Here is a 21,775-nt window from a genome sequence, read left to right on the forward strand (position 1 = left end):
CCTCCAAGTGTGGCACAATGAGTGCTGCAGCCCTTGGAGGCCTTCCCTGGTCACAAGGCCCTGGGTACCTAGGCTACCATTTACCAGGGGCTGACATGTGGCCAGGGTTTGCCAATTTGGGTTTTGGCTGTTAGGCAGTTTTTAGGGAAGGAACACAGGCCCTGGGCACATGATTGGCAGGACCCCAGGGCACAACAAGGAAAAGTGCATCAGCTATTAGGCAAAAAAGGGGTGGGGGGGGGTTACTGCAACAGAAACCCACTTTCTTACAATTTTCCCTTGAGGTATCGAATGAACCGCGTGAAATTATGTATTTTTATGTTTTTTCTATGATGTGTTCAAAGTCTTGTGCGTGGGATATATTTAATCTTGTATTGGGAACTGTTTTAATATGTAAATATAGGTATTTTATCTTTTTTAGAACCTTACTGAGAAACTTGTAAACCAGTTTTAGGACTTGGTATGGTGTATGTGGTTGTATCTAATTTTAATATACTGACTGTTTTGTCTTTTAAGATGAATAATCGCAATAAAGACTTTTTTGAATTGATTCATTAACATATTTCTTTTCGTTGTTATTGATAACTAAATTCTTCATTCTGAAATACCCTGAATCTATATAGTAATTTGTGCTATGTGTTTATTGTCCTGGATAGCAAAAAAGCATCTATGAATAGAAGTCCCTTTTTAGGTCTCGGCTAGCGAAGGCTGCGCTTGCGAGATTTAATGACTTGGAGTAGTGGGGCTTTAACCCGCCCCTCTTCTCCATTGGCTGGCCTCTGAAATGCTGGTCAGCCATTGGAGAAGAGGTCTGTCTCTCCAAACAAGCACCGTCCTTTTGCGATTGGGGGCGTGTTTTTTCGATTCTTTCTCTGGGCGTGTTTTTTTTTCTCTCCTCCAGCCAATGGCAAGAGGAGAGAAAGAAAAACACGCCCGAATCCTAAAACGACGCTGCGTTTCTCTGAGGCATTAACCTCGGAGAAAGGCAGTGGTGTGCTCGTCCTCTCCCCCTGCTCTCTCCTCCGCCCTGCACTAATCTACCGTCCGCTCTCTTCCTGAGAGGCCCTCGAAGACCCACTCTTTACCCGCCCATGGTATCGTCCCTCCTCTTCCATGGTAACACTCTGTTCTATCATTCTTGCGTCATATTCTTGCAACGCTATGGCCGGTGTAAGTTTATTAGGAGATACGGCCCAGTTTGAACAAACCAAACTCTCAGTCGTTGTACGCAGCTATTTCCTCATTCGCTCCACTGATCCTATGGTTAGCCAAGGCCCTACCGCACTTTCCTTCTGTATTCCCCACAGAAGCACGCCGTTCCTTTGTACTGATCTGGTTCCCCAGTTTGCTTTACGGCTTGCCTTCTCTTTTGGTGTTATTGCTTCACACTCACCGTACCGGTGTTTTTACTTCCGCTACTTCGCAGGCAGTGTGTTAATTCCCCTTGTACACGGGGTCCTCTGGAGAAGGACAGTGCTGGGGTCCTGCGGTGTGTGAGCTGAATGTTTACAGGAATTCAAAGGTAAACGTTCCCCGCTCCCTAACGCGCGGAAGCGCAGGCACTTCTGCGTTAGACCTGGGCCTTTTCTTACGGTGTTCCACCTACGTTTTATACCCATGAGTGCCCGGGCGGTCGGCAGCGAGCGGTGCCAGTTCTGCAGTGAGTACCAGCAAGTTGTGTTTCTTGAGGCTGCCAAACCTAAGAGGGTTATACCGAGAATGTAAACGTTGTTTAATAAAACAGTTCAAATTGCAATATTTGATAATCTGCAGGCATTGTATATTTGATATTAACTGCAATTGTTTCCACCGATTAAAGACTCTGCCAAAGTTCCTGCCTCGGACTCAGAGTTTAGATCAAGCAGTTGGTACCTTTAGCGTTAACCAATTGCAACGACACCGTAATTGGCGGGTCGTGGGGTGGCAGTGTAGTATAATTCGGTTCACTGGTGCAGTTGTTTGTATACCGTTTGTATAGTAGATTGTCATTACTCTGCTTTCGTGCAGACCGCTGTTTGTGTACTTCGCACCAGCTGGGAGTCTGCTCATTCACTACTTTCAGGAGATGAGTGCCAGTCATTTTGGGCTGACTATTCTGTACTAAAATGTATTTAGTTATGCTTTGTAAGCAGAGGCCTTGGGGGAGGGAGTGTTTGGGGGGGTGGTGTTTGTGTGTTTGTGTCTCCAATCTGTATTATGTCGCTTTTATTTTTTTCAAGCTCTTCGAGCCAGTGGGATGCGAAGACGCCGGCATCCTAAAAACGGGCCCTGAAATGATAGCTATAGAATAATGTCATGAGCAATGCCAATAGCTCTAACTTTAACAATGCCGAGACTGTTGCATTGTAAATGCTTGTTACTAACTATAATTGGGACGTCAAGAGCAGTCTCCAACAGGTATTCCACAGCATTTAAAAGTAAACTAAAAAGGACTAGGGCTAATACGTAGCCCTGCTTTACTACATTTTAAATTCGTAAAAATAGGCCACTCGCCATATGTCCCATAATGGACTTTGACCATGTAGCAAGTGTGTAGACCAACAATAGCATGCAGGACTGTATTATCCCTCCTTAATGCTTGGAGAATATGCAACATTTCTCACTATTGACCAGATCAATTGATGGCTTTAAGTCGGTAAAGGTAAGGTACAATGTGATCTTTTGCTACTGTATATTTGTAACAACTCATACAGTTGGAACAACTTGGCCAGCTGTTCTTGTTCACGACCAAGTGCCAGCTTGCACCTCAGTCAAAGCATTCTTGTCATCCATACAGCCCTAGATTCGATTTTAGTTAAACTACTCCAAGTATCTTTTATTGCCCCATCTAATAACCATATTGGCCGATGGTTCAAAGGATTGCCTCTAATACCTTTCTTACATAGGGATATGATAATCTCCAAACGCAGTAAAGGTGGTATATTGTTAGCTACATGAGTGTTACTAGCTCTTTTGAGCTTATTGGACCTAATCTTTGGGTGCCTTGGTCAGTTTCATATCTTGGAGTGCTCTTTCCTCCTTTGGCATCAACCTGTTCAGTGGGAAGCTTTTTCCTTTCAACTGTTTTTTATAGAATTTGTGGCATAGTAACCAGCATCAGCTCAACACTCCAAAGCAACACCCCCACCCTTTCCCCATCAGCCCCTCCCAAAACAGGGTATTGGAGTCAGTCAAAACACAAACTTTAGACTCTGTGTCCTACACAGTTGGAGAGCAAGGGAATAAGTACCTAAAAGTGGTAAATACAGGCTCCCAGCCAAGCTTGTCCAGACCACCTTATTGCATTAGTTTCAACGAACCCAATACTCCACCTGCTGACAAGTAGTCCACCAGTGGACACCACTCGGCGTTCTATTTTGCATTTGAAATGTTCAAGTCCCAGTTTAACTTCTCTAGTCACTGCCAGCAGTGTCTTTAATTGACTAGCTCAGTTCTGCTGTCTTCATCTACGGGCCAGTCATTGTTTGGCTGCAAGAATCATGTTCATAGCTATTCTCCAATCAGTTAGTGATAAGGATTTTATCTCTGTTGGCCGAATACCCAATATAATAACTGCTGAGTCTCCTTGGATCGGGTACCTCTTTTATGTGACTCAAGACATCCTTCCAAAACGCAGTCAAACTATGGCAGGTCCACCATTTGCACTACATTCCTTTCATTTCACAATTTCTTTGCGCAGACACTGGCGGCGTCTGCATACATCTGTTTGAATTTCAAGGCATTAGTATGCCATAACATGTTTATAAAGACTGTTTGGACTGTCTTACATAATCAGTGTATGTCCTCCCACAAACTCTTCCACTGACCAGAGGTAAGTTCAGCTTTTAACTGCCTTTGCCACGGTTTCATATAAGGTCAGCAAACGTTCGTGCTCTAATCTACCAGGGCAGTATAAATATTGGTTATCAACCCTTTCAGTGAAGCATATGTGACAAATAACTGCTCCCACTGTGCAGGGTCTACATGTTGCCTCGGTTTCCTGGTTGCATAGCCCAATGCCTTAGTTGAATGTATTGTAGTCTGCCCCTCTTCATACCATAAATTCTTTTTTACACACATCGGAGGATTTAATCACCCACCCGAACAAGTCACGGAGCATTCTACAGCCCCCATCTGACCATTTCCTAAGTTCTCGCCCATGCCACTCTGGGATAAAACCTGCATTACCAAAACTAAGTGTGTAGGGGGATGGGAAAGATGCAAGAGTCTGCATCTTTGTGACCATAGCCCAGATTTCAAGAATGGATCGCAATATCTCAAACTTGGCCAACTAAGGGTCTTGCATGTTTCAGCGTCCATTGGACCACCCATGGGGCCTGGCCCATAACTGCTGCATCCATGTGGATCCAGTGTATTTCTGTCTCCTAAACCACACAAACAAAATTCTAAGTTAGGCTGAGTGAAAATAGTTTATATCGAGCAGACCCAGTCCATCCGGCATCCTGTTTGGTCTTGGTACACTCCTTGACGTGTGCATGTTGGCCTGAAAGTGTCAGCAACTGACTGGGAAGTTTTCGAGTCTCTTCCTGGGATTCTGACCGGCAGTGCCTGAAAAGCATACAATACTCTAGGTAGGATATTTAATTTGATTGGTGCAACTATCCACAATCACAAGATGTAGATGTTTGGCCATCTACGTAGGTCTTGGGTGAGACTGTGGAAGAGTCTAGGATAATTCGCCTGGTAGACTGTTATTTAAGGGTGATGTAAATTCCTAGTTATTTAATTTTCACCTCGGCCCATTGGAAAAGTGATACCCTAGAAATGTGTTCCTTTACGCAATGCTCACACCTAACAGCTCTAATTTGCTATGATTAACCTTCAAACCTTAACTGCTGTATAAATCAATAATATGTAAGGATATGGGAATAAAGCTAATGGAGTCCAATTAATCAGCAGGACGTCCTCTGCAAATAAATGTATTTTATGTTTGTCCCCACCAAAGAACATTCCCTCAATGAAGTAATGTTGGGGAATGCAGGCAGCCAAGGGCTTAACCACCAGTATAAAAAGGGGTGGCAGTGGGTATCCTTGTCGCATGCCCCTTTATAGTTGTACAGTCTGTTTTAACACCATTGACCAGTATATTGGCTGTCGGGTAATGGTAGTTATCTCTGATCCAAGTCTGTATTCGGGGACCTAGGCCCACTGCCTCTGGCATTCACTGAAAAAAACAGCCATCCGACTTGATTGAAAACCTTTTCCGCATCGAGCGACTGTATTGCCATTGGAATTTTCTTGTAGTTTGCCTTCGCTATCAGATGTACCACCCAGCTAATATCGGCTGATGGCAGCATGGGATGAATCCCGACTGATCTGGATGAATAAGGTATGGGAGATTGAGTAAGAGTCTATTGGTTAGGATTTTAGTGAAGATTTTTGCATCTTTAAGCAATGGAATTTATCTGCATGGATCATGTCGATCTTGTAGTTTACTTGCTTTGTGGATGAGCGTAATATTTGCCTAGGAATTTGTGGGGGATACCCTGCTCGTGTGTAGAACAGTTCTAGAGGTTCACTAATTTAGGAACCAGGTCAGATTCGAAGTGTTTGTAAAAATTGTTGGTCATCCCATCTTGGGAGGGGGGGGGGGGGAGAATTACCCTAGCCTCACTCCACTTGTCTTCAGTTAGTGGGCCTACCTAGATCTTTCTCCCATGTCTCCTTTAAGTTGACCAAATGTTTCTGGTAAATTAGTCACAAGGGGTCTGTAAATATGTGAAATTGAGGTCCATCGGCTCCTCAGTTAAGACCCTCTCCTTCAGTGGGCTGCAGTCTGGGAGCTCTACCAGGTTTGTAATATGTGGCTTTTGTGAAGATTTAATTCCTGAATGTACACTCCGACATCTCCCAGCTTTGAAATGCCAATGCAGTGGCATCCCACTGCCTAAATCCCTACAGCGTGGTTACCTCTCCGAGCTAACATCCCATCCACAGTAGAATCAGCCTAGTCGGACACCTGGTCCAACCCAGAGCCAGAGAGGAGTCTCTTCAGGCAGGAAGCACCACTCTTGTGGTGGGTGGAAGAAATGGAATGGTCATCACACTTCAAATCAAGTACCCCCTACCTCTTAGAGGCACAGGCAGATCCCTGAGGCCTAGTTGCCATTCATTTAAGATTAGTAATTAGGCTGATCTATAGTAGGAAGTTATGTCTGGGGCAGCTATGCCACCCTAACAGGTGGATTTAAAATATTTCTAGAAGGTGATTGGGAAGGTCTATCATTCCAAAGGAATTTCTGGAGTAATTGTTCAATCTTGGAGGAGGGGCGAGGAACAAGATAATGTGTAATTTTGTAGTATGTCCATTTAGGACCACCATTTTGTGCATCGAGGACCACTCCAGAAAGGACAAAGGTAGTGATGACCAAAACCCCTAGTTCCTGGTTGAGTGTTCTATCTGACACTGATTGTTCCGTACTTATGCCTGTGGTCCGTCCCGTGACGTTCACCCCCAAGTACTTAAATCCCTCAGTCAGGGTCTGTAGGTCTACAGCCCACTCAAACCACTCCAATAGTGAGGGAGGGCAATGCTGTATATGGCAGATGTAAATTTGTTAATAGTCCACCTAGAGAATCTCCTGAAGACTTGGATAATTTGTGGTATCCTTCGCCCCTACTCCTGCGGGTACTCAAGGAGGTTCAGGACTTCATCTGCATAAAGCACCACCCTGTGTCATCCAACCCAAAGTCCACTGAAATCCTTTAACCAAGGCATCAATCTGTAACCAATGTTCAAGGGATTCAATAGCAAATGGTAAAGGCGAGAGTGGACACCTCTAATGGGTGCTTTGCAACACCTGAAAAGTGTGGGACAATGTGCATTCTATTCTGGCCCTCACAGGTATGCCCTCCTAATATGTGAATATAGTTAATCAATTTGCCAACTCAATCAAAGGCCTTATGAAAGTCCGCCAACAGGCTATAGGGGGCCCACGCATTCCTGTCGGCTAGAGCTTAGTGTTCTACACACATCTAATGTTATGTCTTGCAGCACATTGGGGGGGAAAAATCCCAACTGCTGTATATGTATCATGGAGCCAACTTCTCATGAACCAATTTGCGAGCAGTTTTGCTCCGATTTCAACTTCCTAGTTAAAGAGTGAAATGAGGCGATACAAGGAGCAAAGATCTGTCGGCTCGGGCCGTCTGGAGTATGTACTAATGAATCACAAATATCTCTGCTAACCGCAGATCTAGAGGGAGCACGCCCTTCAATCAGCTGTCTTTGATCCATTCTCTCTGAGGGTGCATATTTCTCTGTACTTGACCAAATGTGTAGAACCTCTGAGGGGATATACATCAAGAAGTCAGTGGTACCAGTCTCATGACTGACATCCATGAGACCTCATTTGTGTCCTACATCAACTTGCTGCAGTTTACAATTCAATTTGTATGAGATCCAGACTGAGACACTCTTGGTCGTCCTTATTTTAAGCTTTTAGTTAATAGAATTCAGTGTAGCCATCCTTTCAACTCCAGGTTTCCTGCAAACAATATCTCCTACAGTTACTAACAAACGGTAGTTACTTTTCCAACCACGCAATATTCCATGAAAAGCTTCATTCATTAGCGCTAGTCGTGTTTATTTATTTATTTATTTATTATATATATATATATATATATATATATATATATATATATATTATACATATACACGCGCGCTTGTGGGTTCTCATTTGAGTGGCAACAATTCATTTAAGTTCAGTCCTGCCCATCTTTGACAAATCCTTTCTTTGCCAAGGATGATGCTAATCATGCCCACTTTAAACCAACATCTTTTTTCGCCATCTTCACTATCCCTATTCCTCAGTAGTTTAACCTTCCTTTAGAATCCCCCTCTATTATGTTCTCAACAGTTTTTGTACACTTTGGTGAAATTTTTTAGCGAAACCAATATTAGAAGTAACACATTTCATATTACCTTTTTTAAAAGTGTAGCCAGGTGGCATGTCTGAAGAGTGGGGAATGCCTAGATAATTCTAGTTGTATATGAAAGTCTTTTGTTTACTTAACTCAGTCTGTCACTACTAAGGCTAGTGTATCTTAAACAATCCTTAGCCATTGAGGTTGCTCTTGTGAAACTATGCCACCAATTGAGACTTGCGGATTATGGCACACGACCTGCTTTCTTATGATATGAAATTAGCAAGTGGTGGTCCTGTTTCTCTTTCAAAAGAGTGGTTGGGAAGCTGTTCATTTAACACTAGGATTTTGGACTAGGGAGACATGTCCACTGTGTTCTACCATAGCCAATGAAGGGAAAGTAGGATTACTTATCAGATTATTTGAAACGTTCCATGAGAGATTACATTCTTGCCCCCCCGAGTTTGCTTAATTCCAACGTCTATCCCCAATAATGCAGGCCACTGCGGATAGAAGGAAGAAACTTTTATTTTCTGTCGAAGACAGCAAAGCTTAACCGCAGACAGCAAGTAAGACCCTTGTTTTGGAAAGTGGGATAAGGTACACTGTAGTTTCTGTGCACTTCTGAGTCATAGCCCGATAGATCGTACAATGCAAAGTAGTTGGATTAATGGCACATGTTTGGTAGGAAAAGCAAGTTGTGATAATTTCTTGATATTAAATGTATGTGCTATGACCACGACTTGGATTAAGACTTTAAAAAATCAGTACAGATATTATTTGAGTTACAGAATTACTTGTTTATGTGATGCCTGTTTGTTGCCAGCTGTTGGAGCTAACCTGTGTTCTTTTTGGAAATAGGTAGCAAACAGTCTAACAGCAGTTCTCGTGGTGTCTTAACTTGTACCCAAACTGCACTTTTTGTCCTTGGGCCTTTTTAACCATGTCCCCAGCTACTCTGACCACTCTCAAAGTTGTGCAGTTTGTATTTATTTTGCTTGTGAAATAGGGTAATCCATGCCTATATCTTGGAGCACAGTCAGTTATGTTGCAGAAGTTGCACAGTATGGGCCACATACAGGTCCACTTTAGTTATAAAACAGTTGGGGCGATTGAATTCCTGCTGTACCAATGCCGAGATGTTTGAGAACTACTGGTGATAAGCCCTCATTTGAAAAAGATTATCATAGAGTACTAAAAGTTATGATATAACTACTCCTAAAGATGTCATCTGGTGATTGCGGTACTTGAGATCACCTACTGATGATGGAGGTGTTGTGGGTGTAAGGGTAAGATAAAAACAAATAAGTTTCCGATCTACCGAATCCTATGGTAGCACGATCAAATCACAATGGCCAGCCTTAACTTTTCTATCGTAAATCTCACATTAAATACAACGGTTTTTTACAGAGAGCTTGGTACGATGGGAAAGAAAAGTATATTGCAGATAAAATAGGGAAAGACACATTAAAGAAAGTGATGCAGAAGGAATCCTAAATGTTTATAGACTTGCAGCCCTAGTAACTCGAATTATCGCCAAGCAGTGTCAATTGTCTTTTTGCCGCTAATTTAAGTTGCAGCAGCTTTCACAGGATCTCCTATTACGCGGATAGGTTGAGAGCTGGGCTTCAACTTTAGACCAGCACAAAATGGCAGATATTTGCACAGGGGCACATTAATTTGACTGTACTAGTTGGGTATCGTCCACTTTTCAATTTTGTTTTTAACTGGTGAACCAGGTAACATTGCATCAGATGATTGAAAACTAGGGTGCTGCTAAGACAGCCTTATTCTAAAATTACCTACTAGTTATTTTTATTTTGCGGAGTAAACTGTTGTGATGCTACGAATTTTGTTTTTTTTATTTGGGATTATTTACATATTGTCGAGCTTGAATAACACCTGACTTCATCAGTCTTTGAGCTTTTGCAACTAGGTTCATTGTGTTTGTATGCAATGGCATTTGTTAATGATCAACCTAGGTAGAAAGCCATGAAACACTGAAGGGCCTGTTATGACTGGCTCATTCATAATGAGGTAGGTTACAAGTTTGTTTTGTTTGTGGTGGAATTGCTTTTAATGAGATGTCTTTAAGTTTCTTTCCGAATCGCAGGAGTGCATAACAGTTCTAATGTCATTGGGAATGCTGCAGATCATGTGCACATAGAAGGCTTCATCCTTGCCTTTGTCTGCCTACATTCATTTGTCTCCATTCTCGTGATGCCCTTGCATGAAGCCTGTACCGTCGGCATGAGGTGATCAGTTTCTCAAAAAACCTAGTCCCCTTGAAGATAATGAAAGCCGACAGATAGGCAGCGTGGCTCCTTTTTGCCTGACAATGGCTGTGGTAGGTGGCAGACCCCACAATTACAATTGAGATTGTAAGAAGCTGGTATTTAAATATTTGGGTTAGCATTATGACGCAGAGTTGAGGAGTAGAATCAAGCATGGTTCATAAACCCTCACTGAAAGGAAGTTTCATTTGAACTGGAGTTTGGAAATATTGGCAGACTAAGTTTCTTCCTCTCATGAGTAGGGTGTGAGACTGTTGGAATTCTGTTGTAGCCTTCCATAGAATGGAGTTGGCCGTTTGTTAGACTTTGCAGTGCTGGCAAATAAAGCGGTTTAGTCTCACTAGATGGTTACGCTGCAGAGTTGACATTGGAGTTTCTTTTCAATTGTGAAATTCTGTACGTTTGTTTTGAATGGCAAATACTTCACATTGTCTATTTCCAGTTGCAAGAAACCCGTTGAAGCGAAACCAAGATCTGCTGTTAGAAGTGAATGGAATTTTCTGTCTCTGAAAAGATTGTGAAGGAGAAATGTTACCGTACCCTTACTACCTCTTCAAGTAGTTCTTTGAATAGGAAAAATTGTCTACAATGGAGTTAAAGTAATAGGTGTGATGTGTTTTGCTTTCTTTTTCATTGCATTTTTTTTAGAATAAGTGGACCTGAGAAGCTGGCTGAAGCGTGGGTAGGGAAAAATCTTTTTCCAAGCTGGGAGAGCAAGTAATGAACCCTTTCTGGAGCATGTCTACAGGATCTGCCCGCAAGGTGGGTTTTCAGTGAAATAACTATGGCATCAGACTGTATCACCGTCACAGAAAATCATTTACCATTCTGCAACAAATAGTCATTAGCTCACAAAACAGGATTTGGGTATCCGTTTTACTTGCACACTTATTGCCGCATGAATGAGGCAGAGCTGTGCAGCTGATAGCCTAATGCACAACAAAAATGACCCCCGGTTTTTTCTGACTGTCAATGGTTTTCAGCAAATGACATACTTTTTTTGTTGTGTTTTTTAAAGTGAACGTAAAACACATTTGGCAGTAGCTTTTTATGCATGTGCTGTATTTGGGACTTTTATGCCAGACACTGCAGCTATTGCAATCTGCAGACCTTTTATTTTAAAATGTAATTGATTTAGAAAAATAACTCATTGCAATTTAAAGATCAGAAAGGCAGTAATTCTGTACTGTGTAAAAGTACTCTCTGAGGAAGTTCTCATGGTTCACAAGAAATCACTTCTCAATGACTTACTATGCAAGACCTCATCCATTAGACAGTTTTCCGACTTTTAATATTTTTTGTTAACGCGTTGTTACTTGCAGAAACCACTGTGTTGAAATCTGATAGTTATTGCTCCAAGAATCTAGTTTTCTTCTGAGGAAATTAAATTGCTGTTGGTTGGGGTTAGGGGTCGGTGCAGCAACGGTATAGGTCCCGTTGCATGTGGTGGAAGAGGGAAGCAACATTGGCCCACCGTAGTTGGGGTGAGCCAGAAGGGCTCTGTCTGTTTGGTTGTGTAGTGTGTATGAGTGGAGTAGCTACGGAAGGGGTGGAGAATGTTGTTTCGCCAACATGATCCCCCCCCCCTCCTGCAATAGTTTCTGAATGTGCCTACCTGATTGAGGCCCTATCAATGCTTATGTATTAGGGTTTCCCTCACTGCGCATCTGTATACCATACCAGAGCAGGAGTACACATCTGTACAAGTTTACACCAAACCATCTACAGATCAGTGTATGCTGCATTTTTAGGTAGTTCGGCTTATGTGGATAAAACTAGGACCATACTAGGATACTCTATATCTAAGCAAACTCTAACCATTGCTTTAGCTCACTTCAGAGTTGCCACTAAAATGCTCTTCAGACTGTTATTGCAACTCGTACTTTCTAAGCAAATGTGTGAGGGGGGGGAAGACTCTGAGCTCTGCATTACTTGCCATCAAGACTAGTGGCAATCGTAGCTTGGTGCCAAATTTTGCTTACGGCATTTTAATTGCATAATCTGAAATGCTGAATAAAGTTTACTTAGTCAAACTTAATTCTCCAGAGAAAAATGATTTACTCCTATCTCACATGGTTGGCTGACAAATCCACATTCTAGGTCTGAACAGACCCACTCTGAATCCCTCATGTTGTAAAAAAAAAAAAAAAAAGCTAGCTCTCCCACGTACTGTTGACCCCAATACTGACCTTCACTGTTTTGATGAATTACAATGTCGGACTTCTTAACAGCTGTCCCCTACTGACTTAAAGTAAATCTAACCCACTGTCCCATACCCTCCTCTCTAAAACTACCCAGTAGCAAACGGCCTTACACCACCCCCTTCCTCCAGATTAACACCACACACAACTAACCCTGGAACTGTCAAATATTGTCCTAGTTCCTGTGGAACCAGTGTTCTAAATGGTCTCTACAACTTACACTTGAAGTGCAGTGATTGTCCACACAGTTTGTAATGCGCTGTATGAAAACTAATGGTGATGCAAAAAATATTTGAACAGAAGTTTAGGATTTGAAGCCCAAATACCTTTTTTTTAAATTTTATTTTATTTTTCCTCTCACTATATGATCAGTGATCAAGTGCTTTGCTGCCGTCCTGTTCCATTCCCGGCCTTAATGCATGACAAAATTGTTTGAGCAAATCTCTATCGCCCTGCTTAACTTAAATATGGATAGAGCAACTGGGTCTAGTGTTGAAGTTGTTGGCTCACTAAATGTGTGGGTGCTGGAGACTGTTGGTACTGTATACAGCTGCACTCTACAAAACCTATCCCAGTGGTTTAATTTTGGAATGCGCTTCATGTAACTCGGCTAGTCTTGTGCTCATTGCAGCACAGTGTACAATGCAGCAACCAGAATATAAAAATGGTAGCTGCAAAGGTTGTCATCCCTACCATGGTGTACTACATATAAAGGCTGCCGGCAATGGAGCCCTGCTGCGATTACCATTTTCTTACAAATTACAGAATTATGCCACACTGTAGCATTATAAATGGTCTCATTAAAGTGCTTAGTTTATCCTGGAAGTTAGGTCCATGCTTTCTTAAATGCATAAAGCCTAAACTCTTTACTCTGCAAGTGCATGTTGCACTATACTCTTAATGAAAGAAATTCCATGTGCTACAGGAAGAATCTACTGGTCTGGTTCTTCTGCCTGGAGTATCTGGCCTTCCTTAAGGAGCTGCATTTCAAGACTATTTGTCCCTTTAATGAATGGACCGAAAGACAATGTGCATTGCTCTGGAAAACTGTTAAATTATATTAACCTTGCCCTATAAAGCACCTCACCTTCTTTCACTATACACCATCAATGGGTCTACCAACCACTTGAATCTGCAGGTCCATACGCTCATGTAAAATGTGAGGTATGGGGTAGTTCTGCTTTGATTAATTTAATTGGCGGAAATGACCAAATCTGTAGATTACATTGATTTGTAATTCTGGCATGCTTCATCTGGAGAACCTGCCTCAAAAATAAGGGAGGATATTGTTCCATGTTCAATGGAACGCAAACTGTTAAATGGTTAACCAGTTGTCTCACTATGTATATTGCAGTTGAACAGACTTTAAAAGAAATGTTATTTTGTGATGGTTATTATGAAGGTGAATGTGGAGCAATACAATTAGACTCCACTTATACAAGTTGCAGATCAGAAGGACACTTAAATGTTTATTCACCTTTCCACTTGGACACCTGATAATCATGAGGCCCAGCTCTAATTTTAAAAGTCTAAGCATATCCTGATGTTAATGATTTCTATATGCTATAAGTGGGCATGCCTGTCTGTCTTGAAACCAGCTCCCACACCTAAAAGACTGAGCAGCATCAAAATCAGCCTGAAGTGTCAATAGAATGTCGACCCCTAGAAGAGAATTGGCTAAGACATTCTGGGAACATTTCCAATGGCGCATTGTAGTGTACTACAGCAACCTAGCGTCTTGTGCAGGCAGCATATATCGCACTTGTGGTTCCAGTTCTGATACACAGGTTTACCTGCCGGTGCTTGAATAACTTTTTCCACCAGAGAGTCAGCTCTCCCTTCCACTGTACTCGCCCTTCTGTCATCCTGGTTTCAAAAGCAGTCATTCACTTCTCACCTGCATTTACTGTGTCATGTAATTTATCTGACAGCAATAAGAGCATACATTCCCCTTCTGTTAGCTCCGTTGCGTTATCTGGATATATTTTTTGCACACTGTTATTGGTGATCCATTTAGAAGAGCAGGTTGAATGGCCTGAAAACGACTCAGTGGTCAAAGATTGATGATTTGGGGCTGGCCGATGTCATTAGATACAATTGTTCTGGCAGAACAAATGTAGATCATTTTCTGCAGAAATGTGATTCCTAAGAGTCCAACATCTCCACCCGCTGATATAAACACTTTGCTTACCTAGGTGGGGCTCAAATGGAATGACTGGAATAAATAGCAGTGATGGCAGTGAACCAAGAGGGGGCATGCAAGGATGTACGAAAAGCAGCAAATTCTTTAAATCAAAGTGTGTTTTCTTTGTGGTTTTTTTTGTTTTTTTGAGGGGCACAAAATCCTTTTTCTCCCTAACCTTAGCCCTGCCCTAATTTTTTGAAACCTGAAGGATTTGAGGAAACAACGTTTTCAATGTGGGGCCAAAACATCTGTCCTTTATGCTGCAGTGATGAATAAAGACAAGACATTAAAGTTCACCAGATGGCATTGGCATCCAGATGTGTATTGTAATTGCATTTATATAGGGCTTACTACCCCTGATGAGGCGTCCAAGCGCTTTTTCGGCGAGCACGCTACTCCGGAACCCATAAAGGATTAGTGTTAGTATAGTGAAATATGAAAGTAATTTGAGTGGTGGATGTTAGTCAGTTATTTGTATTGTTTGTGGAGAATGTTGGGCTACAGTGGAAGAGGACTAACATTAATTGTTAATTAGGATGGTGTTCCTGTTGGGTGGGATGCAGTGCTCCTTGTGTGGTGAGTGGTCTAGGAGTGTACCTCAGTTTATAGTGTGAGTTAATGAGGGTTGTTCCTCTGTCCTACTACAAGCGAGTTTGATGTAAGGGATTTTGTATGGCCCTAGTCTTGCACTCCTTCCCCTGATTTCTTGAATGTCTTAAGGTTTTTTGCTGCGCATAGAAATACTGAATCTGTATTCCTTACAGATTTTTGAGGTCAATGTCATTTCATGAGATGGAATCACTTTTGGAAATGATTAAGGTCTTTAAAAATATACATGCTGTGGATCTGGTGGCCACATGCTACCACATATGGTACATGAAGTGATTGATACTGTGGCTTAGTCGACTTTTATTTAGATGTAAAATATGTGTTAGTGTTGTGTCCGTCTCTGCATTTATGTGTATGACTGCATTCCTACAGACTAGGACTGCCTCATGTTAGCATTTCACAGCTTTGTGTGGATGTACAAATGCCATTCTCCTTACTTTGTTTTCAGAGCAATTATTCTGTGGGTAGGTCTTCTCCTGTGACATCTGTTACTCAACCAGCCTTGGGTATGCATTTGTGGGGAGCCAGCAATCGCAAACAGGTAGCACTAGCGTGAATTCAAAGCCAATATTACTATAAACCAACTACTATTTCTCTGCTCTTGATCCCGGTCCCTCATTATGTAAATTAATATTGGATCGTACCGTGCACTAGAACTCCTACTCTTTAAGGTGACCTTCATATTCTTTTCGTTCTTAGAGATCTGATAATGAAGAGAAAGGGGTGACAGGAGATCAGAAAGTCAGTCCTCCATATACGTCTTCAACGAAGAAGCAGCTTCCATCTATACCCAAGAATGCGGTGCCTATAACCAAGCCCATTTCTCCAGCCACTCCAGTGCAGTCGACAAATGGAACCCATGCCTCCTATGGACCCTTCTACTTGGAGTACTCCCTCCTCGCTGAATTGTATGTTTTTTATTTTTTATTTTATTTGTTGGCTTACAGCTATTTCTAGTCCAAGTAAATAATTTTTTCCAACTATGCTGATGCCCTTATCAAATGTTATGTTCTATTTTGGTTGAACGTCTGCTTCTAGAATTCACCTTGTGTTAATTTCAGGTTCTGTATGCATAGTCACTCATAGTATGACTTTACAATTTACACCGAGTGTACTTAGAATTTTCGTAAATAGAACTTTTTCATAACAGCAATGCTGTTGTGGTTCTTGCTTCAGATATACTCCCAAAAGGTGGTATGTGTTGCAATATACCTAATCAAAAAGGGGGAGGAAGAAGGAGCTGTGATCCATTCGGCTTCCTGTTGTAATGCAATATATCAATGGGGAATGGATCACTTGTACCCTAGTAACCAGGGTTCATTGTTCTTGCTGTCTTTCAATAAAAAAACCCTCATCCACGTATCTGGCCGTAATGCGGTATATCTTGATTCTCAGCCTTATTAAAAATGTGGCCGCATCCTCATTGGGCTTCTTTTTCTCGTATGCGATCCTGCACCAGGAGGAGAAACCACTGGTTATTGCAGTAGTGATCAGTGATGAAGAGTGCTCAAGTGAGGAGTTCGGGTGAAGTGAGTTAATACGTGGCCATTTTGCCTGAACTGTACCTTTATTCAGTTTGGAATGGTGGCAGATAAAAACGGTGATGTGCGTGGGAAGACGAGTTACCGATCTAATGCACTAGAGTGTCCATGTGAAAGGTCGACCTGTTTCAGCCCCATATAGTTGCCATGACGGGGGGGGGGCCTTCAGGACCATGTAAAGTGAAGGCTGCAAATTGTAGCAGTGTAGGTGAGGACTGATTCAGTTCACCTAATCTAAACGAAGGGGCACCGAAGGAGAGTGAGCGAGCACAAGTCGTGCTTTGCGTGCAGTCAAGCAGGCCAAAAAAGCCCGCCGGCACCCCGAGGAAGTCCATAGTTAAGTACTTAAAGGTACTTGTTGACCTTCGTTTATATTAGGTGAACTGAATCCGTCCTCCCCTAGACTGCTACAATTTGCGGCCTTCACTTTACATGGTCCTGAAGAAGGCCCCCCCCGACCCGTCAGGGCAACTATATGGGGCTGAAACATGTTTACCTTTCACATGGACACTCTAGTGCGTTAGACCGGTAACTCACCCCCCCACGCACAACACTGTTTTTATTTGTCACATTCCGAACTGAATAAAGGTACAGTTAAGGCAAAAATGGCCACGTATTAACTCACTTCACCCGAACTCACCGCACTTGAGCATTCTTTTCCTCACTGATCACTACTGCAATAACCAGTGGTTTCTCCTCCTGGTGGAGGATAGCATACGAGAAAAAAAAAACCAATGATGCTGTCACATTTTTAATAAGGCGGAGAATCAAGATATACCGCCTCACGGCTTGATACGTGAATGAGGGTTTTTTTTATTGAAAGACGGCAAGAACATTGAACCCTGGTCACTCTGGTACAAGTGGTCCATTCCTCATTGATATATGGTATGTGTTACAATGCAGGACGTTAATGGGTGCGAAGTGGAGGTAGTGTCGGGCTTTTGAAGGATTTTAATTCTAGTGTAAATGTTCTTTCAGTTTGGCACCCGATACTGCAGGGGGTTTGTGTGCATGTCTTGGCATATTAGGTGAACTCACAGGTATGAATGCACTGTAAATTTTTTAAATGCATGCAAGAATATTTCTTATGGGTGATTTGAGATACAGATATTGACATTTAGGAGATGTATTGACTTAATATGTAATGGTACATGCCTAGAGCAAAAGTCAATAATATAGTTTAGCACGTTCTTTTGACTAAATACACTTGTTTTTTGTTTTTTTTCTTTCTACTCCAAATGACATTAAACCCGGCATACGCATAAATCTTTTTGTAAAATTCCATTACATGACATGGCTAGTATAGTTGCAACGCTGTGCTTAGCTTGCAAACTTAGTAGCAATAACATTTTTGAATTAATTTGGTTAAACTCTACTTAATTTAAACAAGTAGGTTAAATTTCTTCTTGTTCAAATCCTCATGGTTACTCTTGCTGTCTCTAGCCCAGTCAGTCGCCTTCTGAATTGGTAGCTCAAGTATATGAAAAATATATTTTCAGTTTTCCTAAAATCAATTTTGGATTGACTATATTCAGTATATCAAGTCCCTGACTTTTCTTGTGAACTCTAGGACCTTTTTTTCGGTTTCCAAAATAGTGGTGGGTGAACCTTAATTTGCTAGCTATGCTTGGTAATGCAATATGTGAATGCAAAAATCTTTAAAACAATGGGGCATAGTATCTAAAACGGGGGGGGGGACGGGATGTAGAACAACCACACATTTAACTTTCTGCAATGGTCTTTAATAGCCAGATGGTTTGCTATGCTATAGATGTATGCTGAATGAGGCAATGTGCGGAAGGAATTTGATACTCATCAACCACAGAGAATAAAAGTCTGTAGTAATTATAGACTGCCAATACAGCGCTGCGAGTGTATACCTAAAATCTTTCAAACACTAAAATTTGTCAGATGGGAATATCTGTTCCTAGGTGGAGTGGTGTGGCTATGATCTTATGACTGTTCAGTGGTATGCAATTGTATATTGATTATGCAGTCAAATCGCTTCTCTGCGATTTCGATTGTTACTGTTAACACTAGCTAAACAATTTATTTAAAAAGAGATCCTTCCGAAGGGAATTGTTCCTAGTTTGATATTTAGATTTGATGGGTGGGAGCAGTGAGATGTGCACACTGAATATAGTGCCTTCAATTTACACGTGAGACCTCCGCATTAAGCACTCTCCTGGTAGGCCCTTTTCTCATAGACTACAATGAGAAATCTAATGCTCTCACACAGTTAGTGCATGCAATTAGCATACCCCAAGTGTACTGTTTTTACTAAGCATAGGCTTTAATATAGGGAAAACTCTAATATTTTTCACCACTGTATCATGTCATTGCTTTATTTGTTCTCAATAGCCAGTCTGTCTATGGTTCCGCAAAGGTACCAGAATGGGCTAATGAAGATTTACACTTTTTTCGGGTCTGTATCTTTCAAATGCATGTGCAGTAACCATTCACTCTTCTCACTATTCATATAGTTTTATTCCTACTTAATGCCACATTTGCACAGAAGGGTTCAATTAGCCCTTGCCAATTTGCAGTCTTTTGCAGGCCAAGAGAAACTAAGTCTGCCTTCCAAATCAAAACAGATACATTATCACAAATGAAGTTCAAATTCGTCTCTAACGTCGCAAGTCCAGGGTGCATACATTTCACAAGAACTACAAACTGTTTTTCTCTCATAAGCAGAAGTAGTCGCACTAGTCCAAAACATTCAGTGCACGTATAGAAAATTAGTTGAGATACAAGGTCCCATGTTTGAAGTACAAAGTTAATTGGACCAGATCCTAAGGATGTCAAGAAATAAATGGTGTTCAAAACTGATATGGTGCTTTCTTGCCAACTAATACGGATTCCTGAACCAGCTTTCCTGGATATTTGTTAATTTTTAAATACTTGCATTAAGGTATGGTACCACGTAAAAATGGGATTCTCTCCAGTCACAAAAAACAAACTAGACTCCAGAAATCTAGGTAACAAAAGGCTCTTAAGCAACATGCTTAAAGCAACTGAACTGTTCACTCTGTTGTCCACCCTGGTATGCCTGGTAAGCAATTGAAGTGTACAAAAAAGTAATTAGAATGCTTGAATAAATCTCAGCCACTGGTAATTGCTCGGGCCACATCCCAGTCCATCGTTCTCTTGCACACCATGCCACTTGGATTGGTCATAGACGTATGAAAACCAGAATTTACTCTGCTCCAGTACAAACAGTCCAGCCTGAACTGCCAGGCTTGGTCCTCCCGACCCGTATGTTATTTGAGTTTTATATAGCTCTGGCCAGACCCGAAGGTATCAAAGCACTTTACAACATTAATCGTGATGCAATCGAACACAAAGTATTTCAATAAACTGCATTGTCTCGTGTCGAATCCTGTTCAGGTTGGCGGGGACAAAGGAGTGAGTCAAAAGGCAGGTGATGTAACTGCCTTATTATCGAAATGTCTATATTTTGTGCTGGGTAAGATTCCTGTGACAGAGGAACTTTGTCTCATTGGGCGGCAGCTATCCGTTCGGATGAGTTTGGTTGAGGAAGAGGTCTTTGAGCTGACTTTTGAAGTTTATGAAGGAGGGTGTTAGTCCTAATAAGGACTGGGATGGAGTTCCAAATTTTAGGCGCATTTCCACAGAAGGAGCGTGAGAAGGTTTTTTTTGTTTGCAAGTTTTCAGGGGAATGAGTAGAGTGTTGGCACTCCTGAGATTCCTCGTCTGGCCTGCCTTTTTGAGTTTGGAAGCCAGGTAGGCCGGTTCACCGCTGTGAAGAGCTGCTCTTTGTTGGATATGAGAAGGATTTCTGTCTTCTCTTGGTTGAATTTTAGGTGGTTGTGGGATAGCCGGTGCTAGACTTCTCTTAGTCATTTAGTCTCTGTATGTCTCTGTATGTCTCTAATTGAGGATGTTTCTAGGTAGATCTGGGTGTCGTCTGCATAGAGGTGGAAGGGGATGTTAGCTTTTTTGAGTATGGCGGGGAGGAGCTCCATGTAGATGTGTAACCGTGATGGGGAGAGAACTGATCTTTGTGGAACACCCTTGGTTACAAGGGAGTATGTTAGACGTGAAGTTCATTTTTATTTGTTGGAAGCGGTTCTGAAGGAGGTAAACCATTGTAGTACCACCTTTTCTGCGCCAATCCTTTCTCGGAGTACATTTATGAGCAGTTTGTGGTAGACCGTATCGAAGGCTACCGATAGGTCAAGAAGTAGGAGTAAACCGCATTGGTCTGTATCGAGTGATTTGTGGACATCTAAGACGTTCAGGATTGCTGTCTCTGTGCTGCTTTCTTTTCTGAAGCCCGATTGACAGAAACAACCTTCTGTATTCTGACCAATGTGTTTAAGTTGGAGGAGAACAAATCTTTCCAGGGTTTTTTTTCTAAGAAGGGGAGATTGGAGACCAAAGTTATTGGGATGGTTTGGGTCAGAGCCTGTTTATTTATATTTTTAAGTCATGCTGTGACTTGGCTGATTTTAAGACAGTCTGGCGTGACTCCGGTTCTCAGGGAGCTATTTATAATCTTGGTCCAGAGAGGGGCTAGGGCGAGGTTGAGCTTTTTAGCCAGTTGGGCAGGAATAGGGTCAGCTATGTGTGAGGAGGGTTTGTACCTGATAATCATTTCAATGATATCTGCTTCGGAGATTGGGTTGAATGACTTCCAGCTGCTAGGGGGGTGCATGAGGGGGTTATTATCTTCTATGCAGGGGGGCAGCCCTTCGTGAGATGACCGGAGGTGGTCATCAAGGGAGCGTTCAAACTTGGTGATTTCTCATTCAAGAAATTGGCTAAGTTGTCACATAGGTCTTGGAAGGCCTGCACTGTTGCGTGAGGCTTGGATGTTTGTTGTCGAATGAGATTGAAGAGTTCTTTGGGGCGATTTTTGGCATTGTCTAATGCACTACAGAAGAAGGTAGCTTTTTCATTCTTGATGTGTCGTTTATATCTCCTGTGTTCTGCTTTGAGTTGGTCAAGGTGGGTTGTGGACGGGTTGTTCCGCCAGTCTTCTGCAGCTCTGAGATGTCTTCTTTCAGAGTTTAGGTCTGTGTTAAACCATGATCTCGATGTGTTGTTCCTGACTCT

At 42.0% G+C, this 21,775-nt stretch overlaps 1 protein-coding gene across 4 annotated transcripts in view; it reads left to right on the forward strand.

Annotated features, from left to right (window-relative positions):
- Positions 1-21,775, forward strand: part of AKTIP (AKT interacting protein) — an 88,091-nt gene that overhangs the window by 18,183 nt on the left and 48,133 nt on the right. For 3 of the 4 annotated variants that reach the window (XM_085639412.1, XM_085639411.1, XM_085639413.1), the window contains exons 2-3: positions 10,809-10,922; positions 15,855-16,063. In XM_085639412.1, coding sequence (XP_085495538.1) covers positions 10,881-10,922; positions 15,855-16,063 — 251 coding nt within the window. In that variant the 5' untranslated portion in view covers positions 10,809-10,880. The remainder of the gene's footprint in view (positions 1-10,808; positions 10,923-15,854; positions 16,064-21,775) is intronic. The other variant, XM_085639414.1, reaches the window with a different exon arrangement.

Source organism: Triturus cristatus, chromosome 12 (genome assembly GCF_964204655.1).
Source record: "Triturus cristatus chromosome 12, aTriCri1.1, whole genome shotgun sequence".
Lineage (NCBI taxonomy): Eukaryota > Metazoa > Chordata > Amphibia > Caudata > Salamandridae > Triturus > Triturus cristatus.